The sequence below is a fragment of the Rhinichthys klamathensis genome, unplaced genomic scaffold (assembly GCF_029890125.1).
Source record: "Rhinichthys klamathensis goyatoka isolate OS25496 unplaced genomic scaffold, OSU_Roscu_1.1 h1tg001050l_1, whole genome shotgun sequence".
Classification (NCBI taxonomy): domain Eukaryota; kingdom Metazoa; phylum Chordata; class Actinopteri; order Cypriniformes; family Leuciscidae; genus Rhinichthys; species Rhinichthys klamathensis.
In genome coordinates this window covers 172501-182500 of record NW_026607321.1, presented here as the reverse complement: position 1 = coordinate 182500, position 10000 = coordinate 172501, and the positions used below count along the sequence as shown (strand labels likewise).

Below are 10000 nucleotides of genomic sequence, written 5' to 3'. Positions count from 1 at the left end.
GAGAGAAGAGAACGAGCTTGTAATAATACAAGAATCAACATTGGCTCAGCTTTTAAGGGGTGTAAAGAACCGAGGGATTTGAAATGATGTAAAAGCTTTGCGGAGATGACGGTGTTTATTACTCAATAGGAGAGTAAGGTGTTTTATTGAACTGATAAATTGCCATATGTAGCTCTAACAGAGTGCATTGTAAAGCATTATCTATTGTGAAGGCTCATATTCATCTACACATTAATACAAAGCAAAACCAAAACAATGTTCTTCCGCAAAATGCTTGCAGTTTTCTCTCTCTTTCTAAAGAAGACACTCAGCAGATTATTCCTGAAGTGAAAGCATTTTAAAAAATGAAAGTGTATAGACGTTTAAGTTTACTATAAAGCAAATTTACTAACCTATTTCACAAAATATTTTTTACTCTAAAATTCATATAAAGTCTTATCCCTTACAGAAAAACCACATGAGTTTCACATGTGCAAAAACACATGTGATCCCATGTGACAACGTGGACTTGTGATTTTGCACATGTGAAATTTAACATGTGAAATATGTGGAACACATGTGCTTTGCACATGTTAAAGGTAATTTGCACATGGGAAACGTGTGCTTTTGGAACATTTTCCCATGTGAAACCCATGTGATTACATGTGAAACCCATGGGATTACATGTGAAATTCATGTGTTTTTTCTGTATGGGATGTCTAACCAAGTTGGGTTCCAAAAGTTGATATCACAAAAATGTATAAGTTCCTATGATTTTTCGTTTAGGCTTAATACAAACATTAGCTACCAGATGACACCCACATTCAATAAAAAAAACTGTATGCGTTCTCCTGTAACATTAATACAATTCTTTCACAATATCACTTCTATCATAAAAGCGTTGCCAAATATAGAATCTTGAGACTCAGACCTTTCTGAAGATATGTGTATTGTCAGGATTAAAAAAGTTTTTGTTTATAAAATAGTTCAAATTATTTTTGTAATATGAAACATGACACCGCCCACTAGCCCGCTAAAAGTGTTTAAAATGCCATTTCCAGGATATCAGGATATCACAATGTCCAATTTCAATAATTCGATAATTTTGAGTGTTTAAGCTTTCAAATGATAGGCCTACCTAATTAATGATGATTACTAAAATATGTGATGGGGGGGAAACGGCTAAATCAGCTGTTTTCTATGTGAATATATAGTGAATTTATTCCTGTGATCAAAGCTGAATGTTCAGCATCATTACTCCAGTCTTCAGTGTCACATGATCCTTCAGAAATCACTCTAATATGAGGATCTGATGCTCAAGAAACATTTATGATTATTATCATATTATCATTTTCATTCTGTAGATGGACATTGTAGTTTGATTATGGACTTTTACTTGCTGTAAATAATATAAATTAACAATGTAGTAATGGAAGTAGGCAGTATTCATTACTTCAATGAGCTCATTGTTTCTGCCTTAAATTATTACATTGTTTAAATTAATACATTTTTCGCTAACTGTGATTTTTATATATGTATATTTCTGAAATGGATAACTTAGACAGTTTCCTCTAATAACAGATCGCTCTAAATTGTAATGTGGACTGTAAAGCTGCTGTGGAACGATGTGTATTGTGAAAAGCGCTATACAAATAAATGTGAATTGAATTGAATTAAAAGCTTGCATCAGTTATGATGTTAATGTTGTAGGGGTTCAGTCCGAGGCTAAGCAGTGATGTACAGATTTGACCCGCGGCTCTGAGATCATAAGACACACACACACACACACACACACACACGTGTGTGTCAGGACTCTGATGTCCCGGAGCCTCCTTTTATCAGCAGATACACGACACAGATGCACTTCTCTCCGTGTGAAGTTTAAGGCAATTGCTTGATAACATCATCAGGTAGAGGCTCATGTGAGCTGCAGACGCACGTAGGCGTCTGATTAAAATTAAAAGCTTGGGCTGACAAATATACTGTACGTCCTTCACACTTTTAGGGGTGATGAAGGCAAGGTGACCTTACGTACTGTTGTTCGTCTAGCTTGTGTTGTTTGTATTAAAAAATCTGAGTTTAAGGAGCACTGTAGACTAAAGACATAAGCTTGTTCAACCAGATCAAATTAATTACGTAAGGAATAATTGACAATGGCCTGTTCTAATTATTCGAAAAAATAATGCTGGTGGTAATCCGGTCACACCTCGGGTGTGCATTATTTTTCAATAATTAATCAAAAGTTAATTATTCCGCTTGTACTTAGGTTTCCCACACCTCAAAACGTTGTTCAGATGTGTTTTTTTAAGATATTTGTCAGCTTTTGTCCTTAAAACGCTCTTGTGTGTTGGACTACTTTCTTACACATCTCATCACACGTCTCCGGTGCTAATTCCAAAACATAATTTTAGAGCTAGTTAAGGCTTGAGCCACTGATAGCAGTTATTAATGCAGTTATTAGAGAGAGAGAGAGAGAGAGAGAGAGAGAGAGAGATACCTGAGTGTGTCTCTCAAGTGTTCGGCATCAGCGTCTCTAATAGTGAAACTGTAAGTTGATCTGCTTCAAGAACAGCACCGTTATTTCCTCGCTAGTGAGAAATGTCATGTAGCTTTTAAGTTGTTAAACTATTTTACTGATAAAATCGTCAGAGCAGCGCTGACAACACGTTTCTGTGTGAGTGTGAGTGTGTGTGTGTGAGTGTGTGTATGTCCGTACTGTATGTGTGTTTGTGCAGGAGAGAGAGAGAATATGTGCTTTCCGTACATAAAAACATGTAAATAATTTGTGGATTTTATCCTATAGTTTACTATATTCATTTGCTTGGTCAGTGTCGTTGTGGGTTTTGGTTCTTTTGCTGTTGTAGTCTGAAATAACTGAAATCATTTGGCGTAGTGATATGGAGCTGTAATGCGGTCAAAACCTGCTGGAACTACTTTATCCGTGAGTTTCCCTGAATATAACGGCACACCTTAGAACGCTTGTTAACCAATCAGAATCAAGCATTCAGCACCCTGTAGTATAACCGTTTTTAAGGAATCTAACTCACATTTTTCTGAAAATCCCTCGGGAATTTTCCTGGTAGAGTTACAAAAATCCCATTCTCATGGCATGAAGCAGAAATATGAACTATTTGAAAGCCAGGAAAATACCATAATGCTCCCATTAATTGTTGTCCAATAGCTTCAACCAGTTGCTGGTCTGGATGCTGAAATGTAAACATCTCATTAGTGGATTCAGGAAAGGTCGAAGCACCACCTTGTCTTTCTTTAAAGTCAATGCTTTTATTATGAAAGAAAATGTTGTTGCTGTCTTGTATAATATGGAGAAAGCCTATGACACAATATGAAAATTTTAAAGGATTTGTGCCAAATTAATTTTAGAGGACGTTTTCCAATCTTCATTAAATTATTTCTATCGAACAGACTCTTTTGTCACTCTTTAGACTCTTTTTGATCAAATTGTGAAATCAAATTCCACATCCTGCCGGCTCGATCCTATCCCTACTGTTTTGCTGAAGTTGTGTGTGCCCGAGGTTGCTCCTTCATAACACATATGATAAACTGTAGTTTAGCGTCTGGCGTTGTTCCAGCCGAATTAAAAATGGCTGCGGTGACCCCGATTCTTAAAAAAACAGGCCTTGACCACCTAAATATGGATAACTACCGACCTATATCCAATTTAACATTCATGAGCAAAGTCCTTGAAAGGGTTGTTGCTTCACATTTACGAACACATTTGGATGCTAATGGTCTTTTTGAACCTTTTCAATCTGGATTTCGCCCATCACATAGCACTGAAACTGCCCTTCTTCGGGTGGTCAACGATATTCTTTTGTCCATGGATTCAGGGCTGATAAACATTTTGATGCTTTTTGATTTAAGCACTGCTTTTGATACAGTTTGCCATGAAATATTGATCTCTAGGCTTTCTGATATTGGCATCACTGGCTTTGCTCTTTCCTGGCTCATTTCATACATCAGCGACAGAAAGTATTATATCACTATACAAGGGTTTAGATCTGCCACTGCCTCACTTACACAGGGTGTTCCTCAAGGTTCGGTTCTTGGCCCACTATTGTTCTTCATTATATACATCTATCCACTCGGTGACATCATACGCAGGCATGGACTTAAATTCCACTGCTATGCTGATGATATTCAAATATATCTCACCACCAGCTCTGATAGGCCATCTCTGCCTGACTCACTCACTGCATGTATCAGGGACATCAAGCATTGGATGTCACTGAATTTCCTCAAACTAAATGATAAGAAAACCGAGATATTAGTGATTGGCTCTGTTGCCTCAGTCGAAAGGATGGACCAGTCCCTTGATATTGATTGAACTCACATTAAGCCCTCGTCATCGATTCGTAACCTTGGTGTCTTATTTGATCAAACTCTATCCTTTGGCTCTCATATTTCTTCTCTTGTGAAAAATCTTCTCTCACCTTAGCTGATGCTGAAACCTTAATTCATGCATTATTCACATTACGCCTCGACTATTGCAATGCTTTATTTCTTGGTCTTCCCAAAAAACGTATTGCAAGATTACAGTACGTTCAAAACTCTGCAGTGAGAGTCCTCACCTCTACTAGGCGTTCTGCGCACATTACTCCTCTGCTTTATGAACTTCACTGGCTACCTGTGGCATCACGTATCCACTTTAAGGTACTGCTTCTAACGTTCAAAGCATTAAATGGTCTTGCTCCACAATATTTGTCTGACCTATTCCACCCTTACCATCCTACACGGTCTCTCAGGTCAGCTGAACTTGGTTTACTGTCCGTCCCTCATTTCCGGTTGTCTACTGTAGGAGGAAGGTCTTTCAGTACTAATGCTCCTCAATTATGGAATTCACTACCTCTTCTGTGGCTACTTTCAAGACCCAGTTAAAAACATATCTTTTTAACATGCATTTTGGATAATGTGATTATATGTATCCTATGTGACTGTAATATATGGGTGTCTAAATGTATTGTATGTACAATGTAACGCGACCTTGAGCTTCTGGAAAGGCGCTATATAAATTAAAGAAGAAGAAGTTTAGAGTCGAGATAGTGCAAACCCTGTCTGGCCTGCAAAGTCATTGGTTCTGATGTTCATTGTAGTTCATATAGGCCTAGATGATATCTGTATTTTCTACAGAAGCAAGTACATGAATGCTATCGAGCAAAAAAATCCAACTGAAGATAAACAATAGAATCCGGTTTCAAGTTCTCACAAACAAAAACTGTCTGTACGCATTTCTGTCAGCTTCATATATACGACTTTTGTATTCTGTACACCACCAAGGCATACGATTGGCTCTGGGAGCCTGGAACATCACCGATCCAAAGTCTGTGTGTGGAAGCCAATGAATGCTGTCTTTACGTATGCAAACTTGAGACAAACAAGGAAAATCCAACCTATTCAGCATTCAATTAATATGTAAGTTGCATTTGTCCATTTGGTCTACGCATTAAAAAACCCATCTAGAGAATCTGTAGTCAATGATTTTATCCCTTAAAACTCATCTTTGATCACCAAATTGACATAAACGTTTTTTCATCTTCACGCCTTAAAATATCTTGAATGTAACTCGACACCCTCGCCTCATTTAGTATGCGCGGTTCTATGAATATGCAAATGAGCCCCGCCTCCACTCACTCCCTCAGCTCAGAGATCCACTGGTTGACGATCACACGTTGATCTGATTGGTTACAAGGTCGTTTGTGACGTCAGAAACACCAGCGATTTCAAACCGTGTTTTTGAGACTGTCTTTGGTTCACTGCAGTTTTAAGCAGAAAATACTCAGCAATGCTGTCGACTTATGAACTTACACATGGTGTGTCTTAAAGCGTATTAAAAACACCACAGACACATAAACAACATTTAAAGGTGAAATTTTCACTTTCTGAGTTTTTTTTAACATTAATATGAGTTCCCCTAGCCTGTATTTGGTCCCCTCGTGTCTAGAATTTTCAATCGGTGTAAACCGAGCTTTGGTTTTCCTCTTTTCCTCTTCTCTGCAGCTCAGACGCGCTGATCTTGAATCTCCCGTTATGACGTCATAAGGAGGAAAGGTTACCTCCCCTTTCTCTGCTTTGCCCGCCCGGAGAATTTGGCTCGCCCATGAGAAAACGAGCTAGGAACTGGAAGTGCGAACGCGCCGGCGCGATTTTAGTTTTTCCTAGAGAAATATCTTTGAGATTTGAGTTTTTCCTCGAGAGATATCATGGCTTGCAAACGAGCGAAGCATGGCAGTTGATCAGTGTTCGGATGTACAAATGAACACAAAAGTATTTTTTAGTTCCTTCATCCGAGCCTCTGAAGAAACAATGGGTTAATTTTATTTTCTCTGGAAATGCGCCGACAAGTTGTGTATGGTCCAAACATTTCACCGACGACTGTTTCCTCAACTCGATGAACGTCTGAAAATAAATCGATCGAGCTACCAAGCAACAATTTCTGATGTGTCGCCTAATTGTTCAAGTTCAATTAAGCTCGGCTGGCATCCAGGTTAATGAATTTCATTATTTGTCAAAAATATTTTTTTTACATGAAAAACTACTTGGTGGTGCACCTTTAAAGGAGAACTCCGGCGCAAAATGAACCTTTGGTCTAATTACACATTGTTACCTAGTCAACCGTTATCTGAGATTTGTTTTCATGATTATCGAATGTAAATAGTTTTATCTCTAAAAACAGTTTAGCCTATAAAGCTAGTATAACGCTAGTATATTGGGCATAGTGTAATGACAAATAAAAATCGCTTGTTAATACCACTAACAAGGCTGAAAATAGCCCCACACTAACACGGTAGCATAATGAGGGTCCCTACCTTCAAACCGAAGCATTGAGAACTTTGTCAGTGTCCAGACAGTTTAATAAGAAGATATTTAATACATAGTCAACTTCGCGTATACAGGCAGAAGCCATCTTTGAAATACAGCCTTTACCAGTCGATCTACGAACGCCGATCCAAGTGCGCTGGTGAGATGTGAACGAGCTATAAGTTGTGATAAGGTGAGCGCGAACAGCAGGCTTGGATCGGCGTTCGTAGATCGACTGGTAGAGACTGTTTTTCAAAGATGGCTTCTGCCTGTATACGCGAAGTTGACTGTATGTTTAAAATATCTTCTTATTAGTGGTATTAACAAGCGATTTTTATTTGTCATTACACTATGCCCAATATACTAGCGTTATACTAGCTTTATAGGCTAAACTGTTTTTAGAGATAAAACTATTTACATTCGATAATCATGAAAACAAATCTCAGATAACGGTTGACTAGGTAACAATGTGTAATTAGACCAAAGGTTTATTTTGCGCCGGAGTTCTCCTTTAATAATGAGGTGTGCCTGTTGATTTGCACTCATCCATACATGCACATGACAAACACACACAACGCAGCTCTTAGTGTTGTGGTCCATTGCACTCGTTCATGTTGCGGCAGGGCTTGGGTGACATCTAACAATAGAGGTGTGTGTGTGTGTGTGTATGAAGGAGGGGAAATGACACACTGACTCGCCCCACATTGGCTCGTTCATCTTTAGTGTATGAGCGAGTGAAGCAGGAATGAGTGAGTGATCAGCAGCTGTCGGGACTCTGGCTTCGACCGGCTGAAAGAGTTAAAGTCCCTGTAAAGTCAAAATTAAGTATGTGTTTTGAGTTTGTCACACCACAGAAAAATTAGTTATTAGTCACCCAGCCAAATTTGAATGATAAAAAAAGCCAGCAAGTACATAAAATAAGCTATCAAAATCTTGAAGAAATGAGCAGTATTCTCTGCTCTCAAACGCTGGGGGCGTGTCCACTGGCTGCGCTGAAACCACGCCCACTCGCGGGAAAGCTGCCGTCGACTCGCCACACTCAACTCTACAGCCGGAATAGATGCTCGCACGGTGGGCAGTGGGCACACGCACTGCCGATGACACCAGTTGTCGGCGCGACGGGAGGATGAAGGCCAGGCGGGAGTCGGTTCGGCCCCTCACCAGTAACAGCGGATTATCAGTGAATCCCTGACAGTTATCTCCGACGAAAGTTTATAAAACTATCCCGTGTAAAATGATCACTTACAGAGGCGGGTGTTGGCGGTGATCCTCAGCTCTCCATCAAGGTGGCTCTTCACAAAATTAATCCACTTCTTCTTGATGTAATCGTTTTTCGGAAATTTAAATAAGGACACCGATCTGTTTTGTACGTGATCCGGTGATCGCATCCAGGTAGTAGGCCTACGCATTTCCGTGACGAAGGCATAGCTAGTAGCTAGCAATCTGTAGGCTGTGTTACTAATAATAGTGCTGACAGTAACTCGCGATTGAGCGGCAAACTGATGTGAATGTGCTCTATTATTGTTAGGAGCGGCCAGCCTCAGCGGCTACAGTGCGTCATCAAGTAGGGGCGTGTCCAGGAGCTCAAGGGCTCCAGTGCGTCATCAAGCCCTGTTTTAGCCCCGCCCAGAAAATCCGGAAAATAGCAATGGTGAAAAACTGTTTAACGGTCTAACTCCACAAATCAGTACCTCACAGTTCACAGTCTTTGTAATATGTTTTAGCAACACATTTCTAACATTTATAATGTGTTTAGAATTTTTTTTTGAAATTGCCTTTACAGGGACTTTAAATGGCTTTTGCACCATCATGAAAATGACCCCTGGCTCGCGTCCCACTCGGACTGCTGTGTTGACTTTGTGTTTTGCACTTGACTTATATATATACCCCAGAGTACCGAGAGCCCTGACCCGGCTGTGAGTCTGATCGGCACGTCCCATGTGAGGTATACTTGTGTCGTCATCCAAACATGCTGAATAAATGCTTCAAGTGACGGAAAATGCACATTAAAAATGATTTACAAAGCAATTAAAAAAGAAATTATAACTTTTATTCAGTAAGGATGCACTAAGTTGATCAAAACTGACAGTAAAGACATTGATAATGTTAAAAAAAAAATCTATTTCAAATAAATGCTGTTCTTTTGAACTTTCTATTAATCAACGAATCCTGAAAAATAAAATTTATCACGGTTTCCACAAAAATATGACTATAATCATAAATGTTTCTTGAGCATCAGATCCTCATATTAGAGTGATTTCTGAAGGATCATGTGACACTGACTGAAGACTGCAGTAATGATGCTGAAAATACAGCATTAATCACAGGAAAAAATTTGATTTTAACATATTCACAAAAATAATATTTCACAATATTACTATTTTTAACTGTATTTTTTGAGCAAATAAGAGAGCAGAAGAAACGTCTTGTATATAAAAAAAAACCACAAGACTAAAAATGTATAATGTGAGTGTGTGTAACATCTCTCTCTGTCTCCTCTAGAGATATATTGAGTATGAGGACTCGCAAGAGCAAGACAAGAAGGATCTGCAGAACCGTGTGCAGATTCTGGAGGCTCAAACCCGACAGATGGAGCTCAAGACCAAGAACTACGCGGATCAGAGTAAGTGAACCGCTCTTGGAAATCAGCATTTTTACAATAAAAATGTCCTAACTATGAAACTGACCTTGCAAACTGTGTTGGTCTTGTTTTGCATGACTTAAAGGGTTAGTTCAGCCAAAAATGAAAATGATGTCATTAATGACTCTCCCTCATGTCGGCCCAAGCCCGTCAGACCTCCGTTCATCTTCAGAACACAGTTTAAGATATTTTAGATTTAGTCCGAGAGCTTTCTGTCCCTCCATTGTACATGTGTGTACGGTATACTGTCCTTGTCCAGAAAGGAGATAAAGACTTCATCAAAGTAGTCCATGTGACATCAGTGGGTTAGTTAGAGTGTGTTGAAGCATCGAAAATACAAATAACACAAACTACGACTTTATTCAGCATTGTATTGTCTTGCGGTTCTGTTGTCGATTGACATCATGTTTCATGATTTCAATTCATTAGACATGCTTTCTGATTACTAAAATTTTATTTATCCCTTAAAATGGGAGTCCAAAAAAATTGAAACCAAAAAAAAAAATGGAATCTGGAAAATGGAAAAAATAAAACTGATTTCATAGGGCCCTACCACACACACAC

General features: G+C 39.0%; 1 protein-coding gene across 1 annotated transcript in view; it reads left to right on the top strand.

Moving 5' to 3' along the window:
• spag9b (sperm associated antigen 9b) overlaps window positions 1-10000 on the top strand; it is a 100283-nt gene that overhangs the window by 23842 nt on the left and 66441 nt on the right. The window contains exon 2 of the mRNA XM_056244697.1: window positions 9298-9418. Within this exon, the coding sequence (XP_056100672.1) occupies window positions 9298-9418 (121 nt within the window). The remainder of the gene's footprint in view (window positions 1-9297; window positions 9419-10000) is intronic.